Genomic DNA, 24,537 nt, shown 5'->3' with positions numbered 1-24,537 from the left:
TTACATCCCTTGTCCTAATCACCAAAAATATTTTAATAAATAAAAATTTTATTGTATACTATTAAAGATACACATTTCAGTAACACTTTATTTTCAGTAATGCTTTAAGGGCTACAGGGACATCATACCATATGCAGCATTGAATAACATTTATAAACAGAATATTATGTTTAACAAAGTAAATGACACTGCATCAAAAGGGGTAATTATTTGTTTTATTTACAACACTAACAAAGCATCATTTCAATAACATATGCGTTGTATGGAAGGTTTTGATGCACTTTACGTTGTGCTAAAATGAATAAATGGACTAATAAAAATGGTCCAAAATTACTTGGAAAAACATCTTGTTCCACTGTTGTCTATTTAAGGTAAAGAATATTTCTTCAATGTCCTGTAAAAAGCAACACCTTAGCAACCAACTGGGATACCACAGTAACAGCTTACCCACACATTTGCAACATTGTCATTGTCAGAGGAAAAGCTGAAACGGGTCAATATTGTAATAACAGAATATAATGAGTGTGGACCTGCACCTGTTGTATTTGCTGAATCTCTCTCATGGCTAGCCGGATGGAGGGATACAGGCGTGGAACAGGCCTGCCTATGTGCTCAGTCTCATCCTCTGCTTTGTGCTCCAGCTCCGCAGCCTCCAGACGCCTGCGTCTGTCTGTCACACGCTTCAGCACGGGTGGTTTGTTGGCATCCAGCCCTGGGTTCTGTCCTGGTGGCAGGAAGAGCCTCTGCAGCTTCAGATGCACCTGGTCTGGCTCCTCATAGATGGCCTCCTCAGAGTCTACACTGCTGCTGTTCAACATGGCAGGGGCCACAATGGCCTTCAGCTCTTCATAGTCTGGCTCATGGTCGCATTGCTGTATTGCAGAACGAAAGGTAAACAAAATCAACAAGGCATAAACACAGACCATGCTACACTAGCAACTTAAAGAGAACAAGGCTATATGAAATCATTAGAATGATGATGAGTGTAACAGGCTATAATATATAAACTTGACGGTATTATCAATGCAATGACCACAGACTTGACCAATACTATGTTGCATTGCAGACTGGTTTAAATAACTTGGTCATTTAATTGCATGCACTATTAAATACAAATGAGTCTACCACAAATTGTCCATGTCTTTTGGTGGCTGCTTGCAAAAAGTGACATTTAAAAATGTATCAAATATGAAAATGTCTTCAAATGAAACCTGACAGCGCAGTTTAACCTCAATATAATTGTATGTTTTCATGTTCATACTTAAAGTGCAAGAGCACCAAAGGCCTACCACCTAGGACTGCAGTCATACTATTATACAAAGTGGCATCAAACCATTTTTTTACAGCAGAACAGCTCAGCAACCTTTTGTTCCTCATCATTGCTGTTTTCTCTGGTGTTTCTCATAGTGGTGGATAACTGGGGGAGTTTGAAGGAGAATATACTTCACTAAAATTTCACTCATAAAAATTCAGAGGGCTATCGATATTTTTTACAGCTCATTTTGCTCATGATTACCAGGGTTGCCAAACATTCATGGAAGGCAATGTATAAAGCCTAGTCATAGGTTTCAACTGCAATGCCAGTGGAGTTTCACCATTAAAATTTCTATTTCATCAAGCTTTCTCTGGAGGACTAACTTGTAGGGTTGTGAGAAATGTCAAAAATATCATATCATGATACTTTCACACAATATGTTTCATGATATTTCGACCCAGGTATAATGAAGCAGTACTGCCACATTTTAAATTCTGGGCACAATGACTTTCATTCAACATTTCACATACTGCACTGCATTAAACCTAATTAAACAGGCCAAATGATGCTCTCATTTTGATTAAACATGCAGTCAGTGAGAGTTCTGAGTTTATGGCCAATATCCACAATATGCTCACAAATCATTTGAGAATAAAATTGTAATGATAACAATAAATGTATCATTAGCAAAACTGTGATAAAATGTTAGGAAAATGTTATGATATAAAATTTTTTATGCAGAAATGATGCCTTTGAGACAGCTGATGCTGAACTCACCTGTCCACATGGTATGGTCAGTAGCTCCATTAAAGGCTCGATGCCTACTTGGGTGTGGTACTGAACCAGATCAGGCAGGGAGGAGTGTGCCCGGTCCTCACCCAGAATCACATACTTCCCATTACTCTGCATCTCGATCATGTAATGTCGACAGCGGTCAGCTCCCCTGCATTTCACAACCACAATCATTAGTAGAGGAAAAGTATATGTACTTAAATGCCACTAAAAAACTGGAAACTAATTCAAGCTGTAATTTAATTACATTGGCCTAAAATTACATATTTAATAGCACTTGCAGTTTGACAGCTTTGGAAGACTTACCTGTACGTAAGAGTGTATCCTTCTCGACTTTGGCCAACTCTAATTAAAAAGCAGCCAAGAGGTTTGTCAATCAAGAGATCTTCAGCTTGCCTGAAAAAATTAAGGAATAAAAAGAAACTTAACATCAAGGTCAGCATTTACTGTTAACTATGTAAGCTGACAAGTGAAAAACAAGCACCAAGTGTCCTCTCGTATCTAAATGTACAAACCTCCGAGTGATCATGCCATGGAACCAGCAAGGGAAAGTTCCATTTCTGGCCACTTTACGGACTTGTGTCTCCTTGAACCAGCGGATGGTGTTGTTCCTCTTCTTCCGTTTCTCCTTGGCCCGCTCCTCATCTCCTGACTGACCCAGTAGCTTCATGAGATCAGTGTTCACTTGCAAGTCATTATCAAACGGAGTTGCCTGTCCGAGATTCAAGAAAGCCCAAGGTTTACGCTAGAAACAAAGCAGTTTGCAAGAGGAACGCTGTTTCACAGACTCGAAAGAAGATGACTGACCAAAAATGACTGACAGGACACTTAATCAGCCACTACTTACCAAACATCTTTAAGCAAGTAAGTGAGAATGGTGTTGGCAGTAAATTAGTCAGTCATTAGTCAGCGATGCATGAAAAGGAACATGGTTGAATAAAGACATATGCTGTCCTGGTCATCCTCAGGGTTTTTTTTATTATTTTATTTACAAACCTGAAACATTTTTGAATTCAACTAACAGCTCTGTGTCAAACAGGCTAAACTTCTAAGAATTTTTGTAAATGATCAGTTTTGGTCTTAAGCTGATTTTGATCAAGTCTGCAGGTTTTGAGAGGCAGTTTGCTTCAAATCACTGCCACTGTTGTTTTTTTTTTTTTTTAATTTCCCCCCCAATTTATTCAAGTCCAGTTCCACGGACCAGTTAGGACTCCCCTAAACACATGATACCACCAGCACTAGGAGGGTTAAAGCTAGGACATAACTGATCCAAGACCTGTGAAGCCAGCCACCATATCTTTTCGAAGCGCCACTCTGAGGAAAGCGCCAACCGCCAGTTATGTTACATCAGCTAACAGACACCTGTGCTGACAGGCATTGCACTGAGTGATGGGAGAGAAGGGGGTAAACCATCCTACCCACCCAGAGAGATAGGTCAATTGTGCTCTCTTGGACTACTGGCGACAGATTTACACATCCATTCTTACAATGATGGATTATGTGTAGTTTATAGCACAGATGACTCACCTCAAACTGCTTGCTGCGTGGCCGGGGGACAGGTGCTAAATGGGATGACTGGGCAATTCCAGTGAGTATGGACCGAGGTCTGGGCTCAGGCTTTTTCTTCCTGGGCAGAGGAACCGGGGGAGAGACTGGTCCTGAGGGGACAGATGAAAAGAAAAAAAACAAAAAAAAAACACTTAACATCACAACATGCCGATGACCAAATCGCTACCATGATTTTATTCACAATAACGCACAAGCTTGAGAGTTCTCATGCTTTCATATAACAGTTCTGTATACTAAAGAAAAATAGCCCAATGTTGACATGGCTTTAACTTTGTTTAACCTCAAAAATTTCTCATTTTTCTACCGAAAAAGGAAGACGGTGACAAAAGAATGTTCTCTCTTACTCTTGTTCTCTTGCTCCATAAACAGCTGCCTCTTTCTCTCCTCTTCTTCCAAAAGCTGCCGTCTCATCCTCATCTCTTCCTCCATCTCTCTCTCTCGCTGGGCCTGCTGCTGCCTCCTCACTTCAGCCAGCAGGACCAGATACTTCCTCCTGCAGCTCATCGCATGGTAATCTGGGAGAAGGAGCACCACAAGAGCACAGAAATGCTAAAGCGGAGATACTGTACATTTACATTTAATAAACGTCACTGCCGCAGCCTTATCATTTCGCCAAGAAAACAAATCAACTGATTGCCAGGCGTAAGTGCACTGCAGGAAACAAGATACAGACAGCTATGTCACGGGTACACAATTTCTCTCTAAATTCTGTAAAAAATAAACTTAGACAGGTTAAGTGGCGGACAGGGCAGCTGCATTGGTCACTTGAGTGGTCTGAGTTGTTCCAGTGCTAAACTGGGGCAGCTGGTGTTGGAGTCTGCCAATAACACCACAGGCCAGGCGACCACCAGCATTACCAGTCTTGAGACTTTCTTCATCACCTCCTTTACCCAAGTCATCCACCTTCTCATGAATCACCATGGTCCTCCCAATGATCGAGTACGGCCCACTCAGTGACAGAATTTTATCCTCAATGTTTATTTTGGCAACACCATCATCCCCAGCAGTCACATTACCCAGATCTCCAACGTGGGTTTTGTTGTGGGGGTTATAGTGAGGTCCTGCACTTATGCAGCCATTCGTGTTGTCTCCAAAAGCATGGACGTGAAATCCATGCAGGCCAGCGGTGAGGCCAGAGATCTCTCCTGTAAGCTTCACTGGAGCACCTTCATCCTGCTGCTCGAAGTGAACCGTACCGGTCACCTCCCCGGTGCCTTTGAGGACACACACGGCCTTCTGTGCCATGCCCAGCCCAGCGCAGTACAAATACAGAATAATTTAACACTGCATAACGCATGCACTTCTAATAACACGGAATTTATAACAATTCATTTATAAAAATGTATGTGTGGCTCCCAAGAGGCAAAATCACATTCAGCCTACTGTCACGACACCGTGAGTGCAATTCCCAGTGATGCCACAGCCATCCATGGCTGGGAGTCCAAAAGAACAAACTGGCTTCTCTCTCGCTCTCTGATTGGCCCTCCCTCCCTCCCCTCCATTCTCCTTGAAGTATGTTATGCTGTTCAATGGTGTTGCATTACCAACATTTCAAAACAATCGAGTGGTGCTTCATGTGTTTTGGAAGAACCAATGCTAGCCTTTCACCCTCCCAGCTTGGCAATACTGTGTGATGTCTAACAGGTGAGAAGTGACCATGACCCCCAAGTTATGGAAGGGAAAAAAGTATTTGTTTATTTTTTCAGAAATATTTCTCACAGCCAAATACTACCAGGTTTCTTCTTGCATGATAGGATAATGCAAGCCAGCAGCCACTGCATGCATGACTATAGGACCTTTGGCCCCAATTCCATTTCACCCCTTGCCCCTATCACTTAGCCCCAACCCTCCATTTTGAGCGTTCACATTCAGTGGTCCTTTTCTTTACAACAAGCAGAAAAACGGATGGAACCGTTCCATCTTAAATGGCAATTCTGTAACTGCTGCACCATTTAAGGTGGAACAGTAAAATTTAGCTAGGAAAGCACCAACTCAGGATGTTGTGACATGGCCCATGTTGGCTGGAGGATGGGAATGTGAGCAGGGCTGTTAATAAATTGAAACTCCTGGCCTGGTCCAAAGTGGTTTGAGTGCAACAATGAGGGGATAAAATGTATGGCCTTTGACATTTTTCCTAAAAATGTACTTTCACTAGGGCTTGACTTAAATACCAATTCGTAAACTATTCTTTTTCCAATACCTTCTTACTAATTACAAGGCAAAAAATGGCTGTGGCTTAAACCAGAAATGAGTGTGAGGTGCTGGGAGTGGGTATATTTATTAACTGTAAAGGAAGGACTGCAGACTAATCAGTAAGTGCTGATGTTAACATTACTGTATTCTTTTTTCTTTTAATAGTTTTTAGTCAATCAATCAGCAGTCTAGATTATCACATGCTTATTGGCTCACAGATGCTGATAAGACTGGCTGCTTAGGTATAATGGTACTCAATTATACTCTATAATACTGTAGTATTAAAGTAATTTAGGCAATAACATAAAAGTTACATAGTTTTGATAATACCAGTTAATAACCAGCCCTAATTGTTACTAATATTGTCCCAAATATTTACACAATATTGTTATCCTTAAAATAAACATAGGCAGTCTTCAAATGTTTCATTATGAAACAAACATGCTTATTTATTAAAACAATTTTGAGCTAGGTGTCAATTAACTTATCCTGCCTATGCAATTGTTGATGGCTGTGCCTTCCATGGTCCCACACTAACGTTATATTCCTTTCAGTGAGAGAATCCAGGAGAAGGTAAGATCTGTGTGACAGAACATGCTGGAGCAGCACTATGGGTTGGCATGTTAAAACAAAAGAAAGGGTTTTGCCCAAGCTGAGTGACACGCTGTAATCCTTTTGCTCTTTTTCATAGTGCTAAGGGTACTATTTCTCTTGAGGATTATCCAAAAAGAGTAAATGAATAAAGAAAGATTTGATTATGAGCCTAAAGACATATACGAGCATACACTTTCGTTTCAGGTTTGATCATGCCCTTTCGTGACTATCTCCCCCCTGCTTCAACTGTGTGCTAATGTAGCTCTTTAGCAGGCCTCAGGCAAAACTACATGATGATTCACAACAGAGCGCAAAGCTGGCAAAGACACTTAGATGAGCTTTTATGAGAAACAGCTGCAGATCAAAATGGTTCATCATTATTAGACGGCTAAAACAAACACTAGCTGCCACTCACTCTTCTGAATGACGACAGCTGCCTTGCCCAGCCTCTCCAGCAGACGAGCCAACTCCTCCTGGTGCCAGTATTTAAAAAACAACCGGGAAGATCTGAAACAGATAAGCAAAACATCCATCCTTCAGCAAGCTCCATACATCCTCAGAAAAAAAATTCCCATCAGGGTCGAATTCGTGGAAAAAATTGGGATGATGCAACCAACTTTGAGCTTGGAAATCATGTCACAATGCACTTTTATATAAAGTATTACATATAATACTTATATTTCTTGAAGGCCTGTCCACAGCGGACTGTGATATCAGTATGTCAGGAAGTTCATGGGTACTAAAAATTTTCATTCACCATGATGTACAACTGAAATATACTTGGAGGTCTGCTATGTGACCCGAGCCCAATGTGGCCTGACAAAATATCAGGTCTCAGGTTGGCTTCGGGCCGAATGTTCACGTACGTCAGGCTTGGCTTTGTTTTCTAGCGATTGTGGTTTTATTTGAAGGAGCAGGCCTACATACAAAACTGTGCAAAAGTACAATGGTATCACTTAATTTCCAGTTAAAACAGACATTCAGGACAAATTATTTATTTGTCAGAGTCAAGAAAAAAGCAGAAAACATTTAACAGAAAATTACACAACTAAATTAAATATTTGATATTTTACAGTACGGAGTATGTCTACCTTTTGCCTTTCTACAGGGATGTCTTTCCACAGCTCCCACGTTCAGTTTCAGAAATTGTTTTCATTTCCTGTTTCTCAAAATCCGAGTAATCCCAAACACATTTAGTGATGCTGAGATCTGGACTCTGGGCCTGACAGCACCAGCAGCTACTTTGTTTGATTTATTGATTTTCCTAGTACCAGGTTCTTGACAGCTACACATCCTTTTGGACCCACTGTGTGTCTTCTCACATTGGAAAGATAAGTTTGTGGATTTTTTCAGATATGAAGTAAGAGTGGAGCTTAATTTTATCCTGTCTTAAATATGAAAGCTTTAAGTTTATCTGTTTATCAGAGGGTGGCAGTTTTGGTGTCTACCAGGTCTAGCAGGAGGTTCTTATGAGTCTCTGTATATTTTAAAAATGTTTTGTCCTTTTTTAATTAGTTTCCTTTGACATATCCCTGCCTTCGGTGGTGGTTTCTGACTATAAATGTTGCATTCATCATGTATTTACTCTCTCACTCCCTCTCTCTAGAAATGTTATAGCCTGTAGCTACGTTCGGAATAACTTCAGAGTTTGATTAATGAGTGAACGTGCACTTAAGGCAAACCATATATAATGAGTGATGTGTTGGGCTGGTGAAAACATCTCAGTGGATATTTCCTTTTGCTTTTGCAGCTCACTTAAGTGCATTTCTGGAGTAGCAACAATAGCAAACTTTAGCATGCAGGGCTAACAGTTTAATTAATGAAGTGTGGATGCCACATACAATTAGCAAATCCACAAATACATACTGTAAATATACTAATGATATATTGATAATACTGTTACTGTAATACAGATGTGTAAAATATCAGTCTATCCCAGCATGATACCTTCTGTCCATCAATACAAGCGCTTAGGACCTGTGATGATCCCTAATATCTGTCCAAATCCATCTTTGTTAGCAGGTTTGGATCAGGTTCAGATTCCAAATTTAGCAGTAGTGGTCAGGTCCTGGTCGGGTCAGGCCTTAAATTTGTTAGTACGGGCAGTTGAGCTTCAATTTCATACTCAAACAGAACTCTTATGTGCGTGTGCATGTAAAACTGAAACCTACCCGCACTTCCAGCCCCGCAGTTCTGTAGTGTTGAGGATGGATATGCAGCTGAAAATGAGAGAGAATTTCAAAACATGTCATACAGACATTCAATAAAAGCACAAAAGGGTCAGAAACTTTCACAACAAAAATAAGCTCATGTATGTATTCATGCATTATGAACAATAGCAGTGAATTTGATTCAACAGTGTCTGATGTTTAAACCCCACCTTTCTTTGTCTAAGGGCATATCCGGTTTTAGCAGCAGGATGCTGTACCTGAGGGATTAGAAGAGTTTGGCATTTAGCTGAAAACGAAACTCTCACGGTCGACAGTCGTAGGCAAAAGTGTGGGCGCCCCTGGTCAAATGACATTTTTTGTTGACTCACTAAGTAAAAATAAGAACTAAGAGAACTAACCTTACACATTTCAATGCACAATTACTTTTATTTGCTAAATTTATGTTTTTTCCCCCACTGTGTTTCTAAGAAACTAATTATAACACTAAAATAAATAAAACACATACAATTATGCTTCTTTCCTATAGAGGTTGTTAACTTATTTTCTCTTAGAAAATCAACAAAACATAATTTGACCAGTGGTCCTTCATAGAATCGTAGGTCTTACCGCTGCACAAACTCTTTAAAGAATGGCCGCCAGGAGAAGCCTTCTCTTCTTATGCGGATGGTCTCCAGGAGGCCGTTGTACCTCAGCTAAGGAGGAAGAAAATATTTTTTTAAATGTTAAACCTAAGACACATGTATCAGCAAGAAGTGCCAGTTCATTAAGCTGTCAAATTAAGCTGTTTAGTTATGACTACAAAACTTCCTGTACTTGAAACTACTGAACTTTCAGTTAACTGCCTGTCTGTTCAGCAAAGCATGAAATGCACAGGACACAAAATTGCTATTAAATCAGAAAAGGTGTTATGCATAGCATTTTTAATATTTTCAATGAATTCAAGGAATGTTTGGTCATTTGTATTGTGAATTGAAAAAAACAGAAAACCTGCTGTAAAATGGTGACAGAGCAATGTGTAATACCTACAGGAACAGTTTTTAGGCAGCTTCTATGTGAGGGGGGAAAAAAAAAAAAAAAAAAAAAACATTTCCCTGAACTCTGTAAGAGTTTTAACTGGTACTGGTGTGAAAGTTTGAACACAACTGATTAATTTACATTTTGAGGATTTTCTAAGTGAAAATAAGTTATGCACATCCTACACAGGGAACTTAAATATGGCATTTTTGCTCATTTTAATGCACACTGTGTCAGAGACCATTTTCTTTTTCTTTTTTCTTTTAAACAGAGCAAATAAAGAGTAATTGTGTCTTAAAATGTGCAGGTGTGTGTTCTGTGTAGATGAAGTGTTATTTTCACTGCAAAACCATCAATAACATGTCACTTGACTGTAAAATACAATTTCCCTTCTTGTATTAGATCAATTATGTTATAAATATATGAAATATTTGGATTGTGGAACAATATTCAAGAAATTAAAGATGTTTTTGTACTGCACTTTCTCACTAAAGTTGACTACAGAAAGCAATGTGCTTATCATCATCATCATCTCAGTTTCCATGTCACCGATGCCCAGCTGCACTTTTTAAGCTGCACACATGGTGGCACTGCAGCTAAAGGCACGCTGCTCTTCCAGCACCTCTGTGATTTTGGTCTCAGTGACAAATACAGTCAAAGTCACCGTGTCATGTGACTTCAGAAAAGTACACACAAAAGGATTAAAGGTCATTGTGTTTAAAAAAAGAAAAGAAAAGCCTGTGAGAACTTACAGAAGACCTGTTGTTGGACCCAAGAGGCCAAGAACAGGAACACTTTTCAGAACACAGCTCATATTTACACAAACACTGCCGGCCAAACGTTTGGGGACACAAGACTTTTCAAAAGTTTAAATGTGAAACAGTTTGAAAACTTACAAAATGTTTTGGTTTGAAATAATTTAACACACTAAACAAACAACAGATTTTTTTTTTTTTGCAAAAACATCAGGCACTGCTTTGGGAGTAATGCCAAATACCATGTCAGCACTAATTAGTAGGGCTGGGCACAATACCTCACTGCTTAAACCAGAAAGGCGTGCGAGGTGCTAAAAGTGGGTATAATTACTGACTGCACTGGACTGCACACTAAATAAGAAGTGCTGACGTTAAACATGTACGGTGAATGTAAATTAGACAGCAGATCTAGATTATGGAACATACCTGCTTACTGACTCACCGACTACTTTAGCCTGCATACCAATATGCCTGTTTCAACTATAATTCAAAGCGCTGTGGGTGTTGTGTGTTTTCGTATGTGTTGTTGAGCAATTTATCAGCTGAACAGGACCAATAGTACTGGTGGAACCATAAAAGTATGGGATTTCAATACCAAGCACTACTCAGTGCTCAAATATTTCAGCTATTTAACACACCTTTGGGCCCAAGACTTAAATATGTGCTTTTGACAACAGTTTGGAAAGGAAAACGAAAAGCCAAATGATTATGTACATGAAAAAGGAGGGCACTTTGATGTACATGAAGCCAAGTGTTGCAAAACGCACATATTAATAAAGGTTTTATTTTCATTATTAGGTTATTTTCAATTTTAGATTATTTGTTTTCAGTCAAGTAAGGAAAAAAAAAGCATCCAGAAAACGTCAAAAGAAGGCAAGTTGTCCCCAAACTTTTGATTGGCAGTGGATTTCAAAGACATGACATTTGTCAGAATTACAGGTCGTAAACATTTTCAGCCCAGTTACTGCTTGAATAGGAGACAGCCAGGCTTTTCAGCTCTACCTTTATTTCATAAATCATCTGTGAATAGCCAAATGTAGATGCCTTTAAGGAACTTAACACTTAAAAAGGAGATCTACCACCCTGGGGAGTTCTGATCCAACACATGGCTCAAATAGTCAGATGCCCCCAAAGGCCTTGATTATCTGGATCAAGTGTGTTAGATTACGGTTGGAGCTAAAATCTGCAGGGTGGTAAATCTCCAGGACCAGGATTGGGCACCCCTGTCTTGGATTATATAGACTAGCAGATTATAAAAGGCTGTTTTGCCAGACAGATTTCACCAAAGGCCAAACAGATCTGAGTTTAAAAGTCAAGTTTGAGCACTCCGGTCATGTTTTGTTGAGTTTGAGTGAGAATTAACATCCTCTAAATGTTAAAGACAATAAACTTAAATAAACATTATTTTCTGCAAATGCTAGTGCACAATTCTGATGTATTTTTGTTTAGCTTAACAAATTAGAAAAGAAAAAAAAAAAAACATAGAATAAGGCATAAAGTGGCATAACATTTACACAGACCACACCTTACATGCTATTTTTCTTCAAAATAGTAAATACTGAATTCAGCATATAAACAGTAAGAAGATGTGTAAAATTTTCCCTTAGAAAATCAACAAAATGTCACAAAAAACCTTGTGAATGTGTGTGTGAATGCATATAGCCAGCAAAACATCATTCTAAAGTTTTCCAGCAGTCTATATAACTTGTAACATTAACTCTAACAAGTTGAGAAGAGATACGAGAGATATGAGACTTTGTTTGCACACTGATGTATTAGGTTATACAAATGGGTAAAATATTTTAAAAAGCCATTTTGCTGGCCAGTTTTCACCAAAGGCCAAACAGCTTTGAGAAGCCCTTGTCGTCGGATCTAAACAGTTAAGTCCAGTTCAGCCTGGATAGTGCATGAATGGTGGACTGGGATTCCCAGATGCTGTAAGATTTTCAGGCTGAGTTTAGAATGTAGCTCGACTGCACTCAGTACAATACATCCAGACAAGACATCATGGTTCCTGAACACTGCAACAAGACAACCCAGCCCTTCTGGGAAGGACTGAATTAGCTCCCATCCACTAACCCACAATAGTACATTCATGCCTGACACCATCACAGCCTCTGGACAGCAGAGCTGTCGAAACGACAAATCTTGCAGCACATGTGGTTTCTGACACTGTGTGACAGTTAGGGATCATCGCATAGTTAAAAGCAGAAGTAGCAGTCACCTCAATTTTTCATAATTTTTAGTTTTAACAATAAATCATACAGTATCAGAATCCACATAAGCAAGTCTATATCAGATTAACTTTGATATGATATAGTTACAGATATAATTTTGGCATGCCTTGTGCTCAACAGGCACCTGTAAGCCTCTTTCTTATTAGCAACATTAGCCTCAAACACAAAGCAGCAACTTCAGACACCATTCGATCCACTGCTTTAAGATCAGTATAACCCTCCTACTATTAAATGGACCCAGAATTCACAGCAAGCACTACTGCTTCTCTTAAAGAGCAGGAAAGAGTGAGTGCGTGTTTGGATCATCAGGATAATGGGGCCAAGAGCGGGGCTGAAAAGTCACTATGCTTTCTTTAAAGCCCTGCCAAGAAGGAGTAACAAAACCAAAGTGGGGTTCTGACTCAGCAAAGAGGAAGCACACGTGGCCTACCTGATCCATAACCAGCTTACTGTCCAACTGGTCAGGCAGCTTGCTGCTGTTGGGTTTGATGCATCTTACAAAGTGCGGGCTGGCTGCAAACATCTTCTCCATCAGGACGGCCAGGGAATGCTGCATGGGACATTTAGCATGACAGTGATAAACCAGGGGTTTCATTGTCTACAGCACAAATGTACACATTAAATGTTGATTATGTTGAGTATAAAAAAAATAATAGTGGTAAATTTGGAAAAAAAATATTCTCTGGCGACTATTTTACTTGCATGTACATGCAACATGACTTTACATGCAATAAAATGACTTTTTAGGCTGAAACCTTCTCAAAACTTTTTAGGTACTTTTCTTACATATTTTTTTTTTTTTTTATTTGTTTTGCAGTTCAATTCCTCTTATAGCCCACTGATAAAAGCCATTTGTTTCCTAATTTGATGAGTAATCGTGTATTAACGATCTTAATATTGATCAAAATAATAAATAAAAAAAAGTATGATTTTTGCCATAATCCAGCTACCCTATTTCCTATCATAACAAAAAAAACAACTCTGACTTGGTATGTTTCTCTAGAATGGAGCATCTTGCATCAAAACACTTTGTATGACTTACATTATAACAATTTAAAATATTGAGGGGTACAAAAAATAAGTTGACTTTTTACCTTGAACTGCGCCCCCACAGATTGCTTTCTGGTTGAGTTGAAGTTGTCATCCACAGCTTGTAACTGAAAGTAACACAGAGTTTAACACCATTAAAACCCAAGATGAGCAAATGTGGTCAAAAGCTAGCTTCAGTTTTTCTACATTTTGAACTTTAAGAGGATTAAGACTTGCACAGGTGGCAAAGGACACAAGCAGAACATACTTTTGCTTTCCGTGGCATCAGTGTCCCCGTTCTGGAAATTGTGGCTGGGGAAAAAGAAAAACAACATAAGAAAACATAAGATAAGGTTTCACTTGAATTAATAAAAGGGCAATAATACACATTAGGTGGTGTACAGTTGTTTGCAGTTCACTTCAACACTATGGTGAGCTCACACTGGCTGAGCTGCAACATTAATACAAGCAGCGCAATTAGTTTGTTCTGTGGTTTTGTGTATTTGCTGCTTAACTACATATTAAGTGACATATTTCTGGAATGAGGTCTTGTCTAACTTATGCAATCTAATGAACAGTTTGCCTGTACTCAGCCATGGTTCACATGAACAAATGCGTTTCTAAGGTTTCTACTGAGTGTGCTGTGAGCAGATGTGCATGGCCAGAAAGGCACTGTCCAAGTACATTTTAGTCTTCCAAGTGACAAACAACAAAGAATAAAAGATCCAATTGTGCAGCTTAAATTAGTTTTAAAAGGTACACATGTACATTCCCATATGAATACCATTTCATAACAAAATAATAATTTACCACAGAATATGGTACACTTATGTTCCCTAAGTGAACGTAACCCCTTAGTTTTTTTTCCCGAGTGTAGCGATGAAGGCCAGCTATGCGTGAATTAGAATGAACTGTTTAATGAAAAATCAATCAAGATGATGCTATTATCATTTTCATCCTAATCGTGCAGCCCTTTTTCTCTGTATTGATGCATCTAGCCTACCAGCAAAGAGGACACTGAGGAGGGGAGTAACACTGTTGATGAAGAGAGCGCGGATGTTGGCTGGAATGTTGTCTCTGTTCTTCTCCAGGAAGCCACTGGCATTATATTGCACCTGAACAGACCAGGGAGAGCAATTAGACAGGGTTGCAAATTCAAATTCACTGCCAGACCACTTTATAAGAAACTGGCCTTATAGCTCCACCTTGCTGGTGTGGCTGGTGTGCAGTTAGAGACTGTAGCTCATCTGCTGATGAACAGTTGGTGTTGGCCATCCTCTAGCACTTCATCAGTGGCCAGTTTTTGGCCATAGAATTGCTCTTGGATGGATATTTTTTGGGTGTTGGACCAACCTAGCAGTGTTCTATTCTCTTTAAACATGACACTGCAAGTCAATGCCAAATTATTAAACTACACAAAGAAACTGAACTTATGCTGTGAAGTTCAAACAACTGTTAACAGGCTCTCTTTATATGGTCTATAGTTTATACTCTCTTTATGTGGTCAATATTTTTATAGTGTACCTAGACATCCATCATGAAAGTAGGCCAGGTCAGGAGAGAGCTCTTATGCCAACAGGCTAAAAGTTGTCAGACAGGTTTTAGGTTTTAATACTTACTTTAAAACTCACATGCAAAGATAAAAACATCACCTAATTGTCTGTTTTTAAGCCAGAAACTAAATGCTAAAGCTAATGTGTTAGATAACACAGGACAAAGGCTACTCAAAGCACATTAAAAGCCTTCTTTCTGCACTGTAATAAGAGGCATGGCTCACACAAACTCAATTTTATGACTGTATCTGCCCCTTAGTATAAATAAAATGACAAATATACTATGATTTATTTCATGTTTACATGTTTCTGTTATCAGTAAGATCACAGTGCTCTATAAGTTTGGCTCTTTTGAGTGGCTCATTCGAAACCAGCTCCTCCAGCTGGTATAACAGAGAGTCAATTATGTCAAGCCAAACACAGTCAGGAATGACTGCAGTGGCTCTTAGGATCAGCTCTTTAACTGATTTTCGGTTCCTTTGGAGTTTCCAAAACTGGAGTTCAAAAAAGTATCAAAAGATACAGATAAAAAGGGACTCTGAACAACCATGCAGGACCTGACAGGCCATCAAATCTGTCCCCATCAGATAAACCGTATTTAAAATTTCCATCTTTAAGAGATAACAAAATCAAAATCCACAGGTGTTTCTCACATCCTTCAACTGTGAGAAGACAGATTAACACTGAGTCTGAAAGGATGTGTAGCTGTAAGAAGCCCTTACTCAAAAAAAAAAAAAAAAAAAAATACAAAAAACTTTGTAAATCAAACACCTTCACATCACTGAATGTGAGTTTACTTGGATCATGAGAAGCAGAAAATGCAACCAACTTCTAAGACTGAACTTTGGAGATGTGGAAAAATATCCATGCAGATTTCTTCACACTAAATATACTAAATAAAAATGTGATATTATATTTTGTTGTTAAGGCTTCTGTGTAATTTTCTGTTAAATATATACCTTCTGCTTTATTTTCTTGAATTATTGAATTATTAAAATGAATAGCTTAATGTATTTGATGACCATTTTAACTGGAAATCAAGTAAATGCAAGAGTGGTCTCATTTTTGTACAGTAATGGCTTTGGTATTTTGTTACATTATTTGATAAGTTTACATTGTGAAAGTTTTTTTTAATTATTCAGTTTATAACAGACGTAAATGTTGCTAAGATGCTACCAAATAAACCGATTCAGCTGCACTTGTGAATCAGTTTGAACAATTATTTGGAAAGAATACGTTAAAAAGAACAATATCCATGTATTTCTTCATCTACTACACTATTACAGCCTGTACACTGTACACTTAACATAGCATACTTATAAGGCAGGTGGGCCCCATAAAGTGGTTCACAAGTGGGAAAACAGGGTAGGTGTTTCTATTAAAGTGGATGATCAGTGTATGTAATGTAGACATAAAAGTTTGAACGCCTCTGTCAAATTTCATGCGTGTTTAATTTTCAAAGAGAAAATAAGTTAATAAAGTTATTAAGTTATCCTGTACAGCGAACTTAAGTATGGCTTTTTTTCAGCCAGTGATTTTTTTTTTTTGAATTTGGTAGAGTTGGAGAAGAAATAAAGGCAACACTTTATGATTGTCATGTTTGTAAGCATCTATAAACTAATTTATAGCATGCTATAATGCATTCAATAAGGCATTATAAACATGGTTTTGAATGGTTTTATAAAAATGAATTACACCAAATTACATTTTATAGATATGTTTATTATACATTATGAATTGTTAATATAATGCATTATAAGTAGTGTTAATAACATGTTATACTGTCAGTGCCAAAGAAGGCAGTCCCAGCTTGAAGAGCGTAAAGACAAATACAAAGTTTATTTACATCCTGAGATTTTTAATATTTCATTTCTTGCTGTTGGTGCTGTTAGGGCTGCATCCTTGGGGCTTAAGTCCTGAATATTGAGATGCTCCAAATAGGCTGTCCAGCCTAGAATTATTGCTACTATGTGCTTTTCTTACCCAGCACTTTCACTTTAAATGTTACTTTACATGAGAGCAAATCAAATACCCATCGGCCCCTCATCTGAACCCCCTCTGACATCACACTGAGCAGTGAAGGCATTGTGAAGTGAAGGCCTAGAGAGGGAGAGGCGAGATAGTAGAGTGATATCATTGTAATTTGTTCCCTCACTGGTTCTAACATCAAACACTAGAACCCTTCACTCTGTAACCTCCCTACACTGCACTACAGTAATGCTAATTTCTGATAGCATTCTATTGGATATGCAGTGTTAAGTTAGTGCTGAGCTAACGGTGGTGTACACTGACTTTTCCCACATTGGGTAAAACACTACTGATGGCAGCACTAGTTTAAAATATGACTTTTGAAGCCTGTAATGTGCTTTATTATGTATGTTTTAGTGTTTCAGTAAATACTTTAACTTGAAGCTTCACTCAACAATGGAGGAGGCTTTAGTACAGTACGCTTCACTTTACTCAGAGCCGACAAATACAACTTATAAACTCTTATTTGTTATGAACACAACTCATAATACATTGTTAACAATTCATAATGCATAATAAGAATGGCTATAACATGTAATGCATTTGTATAAATATTTATAGCCATGTTTATGATGCCTTATGAATGCATTATAAGGTTATGAATTGCGTTTAAAGATGCTTACAAATGTAACACTCATAGAAAGTGTTGCCAAAATAAAATATACAAAAAAGGTGACGTTTTGTGTATTTTATCTCTCTGATGTGTCAAATGCAGCAAATAAATAGTAATTGTGCATTAAAACATGCAGAAGTATGTTCTCTGAAAATCAACATAGCGTCATTTGAAAAGGGGCGCTCAAACCTGACTAACTGCCAGTACAAGTAAACCTGTACTAGAAACTATTCAGTGTGATCATACTCATTGTTTTGCATTGGAAAATTGTTTTAATAAATGTCCTTCTAATGAACTGTGGATCCAGACATACCTTTCCAGCATAGTGCACAATAGTGAAGAGAGGGCTGTGACTCTTGACCACCTCAAAGTGGGGATTGGCTTTGAATTTGCTGTTCAGCTTGTCCACAAAGTTTCCGTCTGTGGCCTGTAGGTTGAAAAACAGCCTTTGAGGGAAACCTCACCTGAACGTTTCACGTGTCTTTCCACACTTGCAGTCAGACTACGACAAATGCTTCTACATGATTACTCATTAACTTGGCATCTTGCTAGTCAGCTACCACATTTCATGCTCAACAAGATGCTTTGTTCTGTGAATAGCCTCTAGGTGTAACCGGCACATCCCATGTATTTTGCTGGGTGGTGCTACAATGGCATAAAATCCTTAGGGTTCTGGGTAGTGCTGTTCTATTACAGGCAGTATCAGTGGCGTAGTTTCTACCAGTGGAAAAAAGAAACAAAATTGAAACAAAAAGCTGGTACTAGCTTGAAGTAAAGAATGATCTTAAGACTTCCGGTTTGCCTGTGGGTGGAGTAGTGGTGTTTTTTTAGGGGCTCCGCAAAGCCTTCTTTAAATTGTATTATTTCACATGCCGGAGTGTCAATCTCCTACTGTATTGTGTATTTTACCTTATTTGCACTTATCGGGTTCCATTTCATGCTGTGGTCATGCCATTTTAGTTAGCTAAATCTGCCGGACTTTCACAGTCTACGATCCGGCCTGCAGTTCGTGCCGCATCCCCGCATTCGAGCGCTTCGAGTGCGCCCCCTGATTCCACACAGACCTTAAGGCGTATTTGCGTGGTCAAATTATATCTTACACCGCCCACTCTAATAAACAATACAGAAATGATCTGCAGAATCTCACGGACAGGCTTGCTAGCCTGGATTATCTCAATTCTGTTTCTCCGTCACCATCCTTGCATAAGGAGCGTGCTGAGGTTCAATTTCAGAGCGACCTTTTGACCACTGAGGAGACGGAGCGGCTTCTCTTATACTCCCGTAGCAAATACTATGAGAGTGGGGATAGGCCTTCAAGATTATTAGCTCATCGTCTAAGAGGCTTTACCAATGCTAGATTAATTTCACAAATTAGGGATGAGAATGGTGACATGTGACAGACCCTCTGTCAATAAATCGCGCGTTTCAGGACTTTTACAAAAAGCTATATACATCTGAGTCAATTAATAATGATCCTGAGGCAAATAGATTTTTTGATCGTTTATCATTCCAAACAGTTAATTGTGCACAGGTGTCTGATCTTGACTCGCCTATCCATCTAGATGAAATACTTATAGCTATTTCTAAAATGCAGTCAGAAAAGGTGCCTGGTCCAGATGGATTTCCTATTGAATTTTAAAAAAAAATTTAGCACCAAGCTTGCCCCTCTTCTTTTACAAGTTTACAATGAGGCCTTAGCAGTTGAGGTATTACCTCCCACTCTGACTGAGGTATCCATCTCTCTTCTTTTGAAGAAAGACAAGGATCCATCACTTTGTTCATAGACCATTATCCCTGCTCAATGTTGACTATAAAATTTTAGCCAAACTACTAGCTTTGCGGTTGGAATCTGTTCTCCCCCATATTATTTCATCTGACCAAAATGGATTTATTAAAGGCCGTCATCTTTTATATAATGTTCATATGTTGCTCAATGTGATATCAATGGATGGCTCTGCAGATCATCCAGAAATTGTTATTTCATTAGACGCAGAAAAAGCTTTCGATATAGTGGAGTGGCCATATTTGTTTGAAGTCTTAAGCAGATTTGGTTTTGGTCCTATGTTCATTTCTTGGGTGAAACTATTATATAGTGCTCCTCATGCCTCTGTTCGTACTAATAATATGCAATCTTCATATTTTCCTCTGTTTAGGGGAACTAGACAAGGTGGTCCGTTGTCCCCTTTATTGTTCTCTCTGGCTATTGAGCCCCTCTCATTAGCATTGAAAACTTTGTCTCAGTTTCAAGGTATTCAACGCATGGGCACTATAATGAAGGTTTCACCTTATGCTGATGATTTACTCTTATTTGTAGCTGACCCGTCTAACTCCCTTCCTTTCATAGTGAATACATTATCAGGTTTTGGGTCCTTCTCTGGGTATAAAGTGAACCTTCAGAAGAGTATCTGCCATCTTGTAAATTCACAGGCCAAATCTATTGTTAGAACACATATACCTTTTCTTTTCTCAGATGATGGGTTCAGGTATTTAGGTGTTTTTATTACTGATTTCACTAGAAGCTATTATCCGCACTAATTTTGATACTCTAATATCTAAATTAAAGGGAGATTTAAGGTGGAAATCCCTTCCGTTGTCTTTGATTGCCAGGATCAACACTGTGAAAATGAATGTTTTGCCTAAATTTTTGTTTTTATTTCAAACTCTCCCAGTGGTTCTTTCCAAAAAGTTATTTACTGAATTAGATAAACTGAAATACTGACTTTATTTGGGATGGCAGATCACCTAGAATTGGATTATCCTTGTTGCAAAAATTTTGATCGGACGGTGGACTGGCTCTCCCAGATTTCTGCTTTTACTACTGGTCGGTACATATCCATAGAATTCTTCTTTTGATGAAGAGCCCTGAAACATTATGGTGTAAATTAGAGCATTCATCTGTGATAAATTCTTCTATTCCTGCTCTCATTTTTACGTCTTTGCCACTGTCTCTGGTAGGTAAAGTAAACAACCCAGTGGTCAGATCTACACTCTGTATTTGGTACCAATTTAGGCAACACTAAGTTCTTATCTCCCTCTATGTTGCTACCTGTTTCCTCCTTCCTGTACAGACTCAGCTTTTCGAAATTGGCATGAACATGGCCTCGTTTCCTTTTGTGATTTTTTTAAGGAGGGCTGTCTTCGTAGCTTTGCTCAATTGCAGGCTGATTTTCAGTTGATCCGTCTCATTTTTTCGTTATTTGCAACTTAGGCACGCCTTATCCACATTATTTCCTTCATATAACGCTCGATCTGTATCCAAACTTTGGGAACATTTGTTTGATCTGAACCCTGTTCAGAAATCTCTCATTTCTTCTATATATTCACAGCTCATGACATTTACTGAGACTACATTACTTAAAACTAGACAGACATGGGAGCGTGAGTTAGGGATTAATATTACGGATGACTTGTGGAATGGGGCAATTAAAAAAAATACGTACAGGAGCGCCCTGTGTCAGGCTTCAATTTTTACAGTTCAAGGTTCTACATAGAGTTCATCGATCAAAGTCACAATTATCTAAATTTTATCCATTATCAGTAGAATATTGTTGTAACAGATGTGGCGATTCCCCTTGTGACCTTAGTCACATTTTATTTTTGCCCCTCATTGACTACTTTTTGGACCAATTATTTTGATTCCCTCACTAAGATCACAGGTGTAAGCATTGCTCCAGATGCTTTCCTTGCCATATTTGGACATTCCGTGAATCTCCCTCATTTGTCAGCCATGCAGTCTGGGGTACTAGCCTTTACTTCGGTAATGGCCGGACGGTGTATCCTCCATCTGTTGAAATCTCCCAGTCCTCCCGTAATTTCTGTTTGGCTTAGGAATGTGTTACAAGCTCTAAAAATGGAAAAGATACTGGCAACCTCCAATGCCCGTGTTACCAACTTTTATGACTTTCATATATTGCATCATTGTCCTCTTTGTCTGTCAATTGAGTACCTACCCCCCAACCCCCCCTGCCCCCCCTTTTTTGTTTTGTTTTTTCTTTGTTCTAATTTAAAACTAGAGACCCATATTTATGTTAATTCCTTACCTGACAAGGTTTTGTTATTTATGCTATTTACAATATTTTGTACTTTATGCTCTTGCATCTGTTTGTAATTTTGTCTCAGTCTATAAAAAGAATAAAAAAAAAAAGAATGAGCTTAAAAGGCACACACTGACCAAAATAAAAAAATGTATTGTTGCAAAAAGTGTTCTTACAACAGTACTGCAGTAGCCTCTAAAGCCTCCTGGTTTAAGTTTAGGAAAATATGCAGCTTGAAGATGGAAATACATTTTTGAAAGACTTGAATTTTTCAGTTTTCTTTGTGTTATTGTCTTGTCCGAATCATTATTTTAACAAGCAAAAACATTTGAGGTTAATGCCGTACACCACAGATGTTTTTATTAGCTTCTTGATGAGTAGTCAGAATTGGTTGACACCACAGGCATTCCCAGTTGTTGTATTTGTGTAATGCATGCTGGGCATTGTGGTATGAGCTCAGTCTGCTCAGTTTTAGACTAGAATAGCCCTTTCATGGCTAGTATTTGTATAGTATTAAACATTACTTTCTAAGTAGAGTGATACTGACTACATAACAATGGTACTCAGCATTAGCCTTGAAGTATAATTTTAAAGCCCATCTGCTCACCTGAGGGAAGGCACTCTGCTCATCCAGCAGGGACAGGATCCCGATAGGCTTCGTTAGGAACAGGTCCTGGAGGGAAAATGTTTGGCCATGAATACTTTTTGCTTAGAGCTACTTAGAGACCTAAGGGCATCCTGGGTTTAGGGTCAGTTCTGGATTTTCTCAAAGTTCACAATCACAAACATGTATGCAGGAGTTAAATTAGTTTGGCATATTTGAGTACATAGGGGTCAACACTGCCTGTTGTCAGATAGATGCCTTTAACATTTCACACAACATGTGGTTTGAGTGGTCACATGGTTAAGAGGTTCTCCACTTTTAGCAAACCACTAGACCAGCTAAAATTTCCATATCCTCAAATATCCACCAATAAATAAGAAGATGACTTTTCAAGAGCATTTTTGATCAGGCATGAAACTAAGTGAACCATGTCAGCTAACATGAACGCAAGTGACAACTTCAGAGTGTTTCCTCTTAGCCTAGGGCTGGGTTGGAAATATATGACTATACTGCCAGTGACAGTGCTGACAACAGAAAAGAATCAGACAACGATTCTAATTGATTATATGTTCAATAATGTAATATTATATGAAAGACAGTGGACCTCAACCTTCTGCAGTCCTGTGAGCTTATGTGTTCTAAACTTGCTCCTGCAGCTGCAATAGGGCCATAATTACAGAGCAGGGTCAATATCAGCAAGGCAAGAACAGGCAGGCTGAATGTTCTAGTTATGAACATATGAAGAGAACAAAACTCACAGGTTTCTCACACAGACCACATACAACTTCAGTGGTCACAAGTGGCTCTCAGAGTGGTCAGATACAAAGATAGAAATGTTCAAAGCTGATGTGTCAGGCCAATAAGGCACAAAGCATCTGGTATGCGTCCGAAAATGCAACCAGCATAGTCAGCACTTGTTTTTGGGATATACCAAAAGAGCTCCTGTCTGCAAAGTTCTCTGCTCAGAGGGTTGGCACTTTGTCATAGACAGACAAGAAGAAAACACAGGAACCAAAGAAAGAATAGAAAATATATCTACATAGACTGAAGGATTATAAGAGTTGGATTAGTTTTACCAGTAACAGTTTGCCAACATAACTCGGAAAAGTTTACTTTTTCCTTAAATTTCCACAAAAAACCCAGACTGAAAGATGATAGCCTTGATATTCGGTGTTATGCGAGAGGCTTTACACTCAATAACAACAACAACAACAACAACAACAACAACAACACCGCACACAGCTGTATCTGTTAGCAGGTTTTGCTATTTTGTTAGCATATAGTGGACTAGAAAAGGACTACTATTACTGATTGAGATACAGCTTCAGCCAATCGCTGAAGGCCTTCCTACCTCCTTCCAGAATTAGGGCTATTATTTCAGATTTGTCAGTGATTTTAATCCAGTACTTCTTCAGAAATCACTTAAATACACTTATAACAAAATATCTCCAAAAAAAAAATAAAAAAATCAGTAATCCAGCTCAAAAAGGGCTAGACAGCGCGTAAGAGGGACAGATCTGTAGCCTACCAGTATTGGTTTGTTATCCTTGAAGGTAATGGTCTCCCACTGGATGCCCTCTTCTTTGTACTCATTCTGCTCCATTAGAAAGATATGCTGTGGAAAGATGAAACTCAAACATTAGCTCCTGCTCATTAAATAGCTAAAGTGAAAATTGCTAATGGTGGCAATTCATCTGTAGAGCAAACAAACAATACTGGATCAGCCATCTGACTATGAATAATGTTCCCTACTGTGTCATCAGCCTAGAGCAAACTACTAAAATCAGCACCAATCCTCAAAACTGGGTCAATGGGAAGGAGTGCATTAAAGAAAATGACTATGCAGTAACAGCATTTTGGCAGCAACAGAATCCCACAACAGTATGAGCATGAAAGAATGTTCAAAACATGGTGCCTTTAACATTTTCCTCACCACAACCAGAAGAAACCGAGTAAAAACTGAGGACAGGCAACAGGTGGAGCTGTAGGTTTTACATGACCATACGTGCCTGAATAGTATGTGCCTGAGCACAAGGCACTTAAAGACGATGCCATGCCGTCCACTTTTAAGTGATCAAAGTATAATTTTGTGCCTG

General features: G+C 38.7%; 2 protein-coding genes across 3 annotated transcripts in view; both read right to left on the bottom strand.

Annotated features, from left to right (window-relative positions):
• LOC108441067 (myosin-IIIb) overlaps positions 1–24,537 on the bottom strand; it is a 59,052-nt gene that overhangs the window by 729 nt on the left and 33,786 nt on the right. For both annotated transcript variants that reach the window (XM_017720358.2, XM_017720359.2), the window contains exons 12-28: positions 23,970–24,056; positions 22,445–22,510; positions 18,117–18,230; positions 14,613–14,724; positions 13,878–13,921; positions 13,675–13,737; positions 13,011–13,130; positions 9,181–9,266; positions 8,784–8,831; positions 8,575–8,622; positions 6,819–6,910; positions 3,961–4,131; positions 3,575–3,705; positions 2,563–2,759; positions 2,354–2,443; positions 2,033–2,198; positions 537–872 (exon numbers count right to left, since the gene is read on the bottom strand). In XM_017720358.2, coding sequence (XP_017575847.1) covers positions 537–872; positions 2,033–2,198; positions 2,354–2,443; positions 2,563–2,759; positions 3,575–3,705; positions 3,961–4,131; positions 6,819–6,910; positions 8,575–8,622; positions 8,784–8,831; positions 9,181–9,266; positions 13,011–13,130; positions 13,675–13,737; positions 13,878–13,921; positions 14,613–14,724; positions 18,117–18,230; positions 22,445–22,510; positions 23,970–24,056 — 1,971 coding nt within the window. The remainder of the gene's footprint in view (positions 1–536; positions 873–2,032; positions 2,199–2,353; positions 2,444–2,562; positions 2,760–3,574; positions 3,706–3,960; positions 4,132–6,818; positions 6,911–8,574; positions 8,623–8,783; positions 8,832–9,180; positions 9,267–13,010; positions 13,131–13,674; positions 13,738–13,877; positions 13,922–14,612; positions 14,725–18,116; positions 18,231–22,444; positions 22,511–23,969; positions 24,057–24,537) is intronic.
• On the bottom strand, positions 4,334–4,861 carry LOC108441068 (superoxide dismutase [Cu-Zn]-like). The gene has a single exon (XM_037547663.1). It carries the CDS (start codon positions 4,859–4,861, stop codon positions 4,349–4,351), a length of 513 nt encoding a protein of 170 aa, XP_037403560.1. The 3' UTR covers positions 4,334–4,348.

This window comes from Pygocentrus nattereri, chromosome 18, assembly GCF_015220715.1.
Source record: "Pygocentrus nattereri isolate fPygNat1 chromosome 18, fPygNat1.pri, whole genome shotgun sequence".
Lineage (NCBI taxonomy): Eukaryota > Metazoa > Chordata > Actinopteri > Characiformes > Serrasalmidae > Pygocentrus > Pygocentrus nattereri.
Note: the sequence above shows the minus strand (reverse complement) of the source record. Positions and strands in the feature narration are given on the sequence as shown.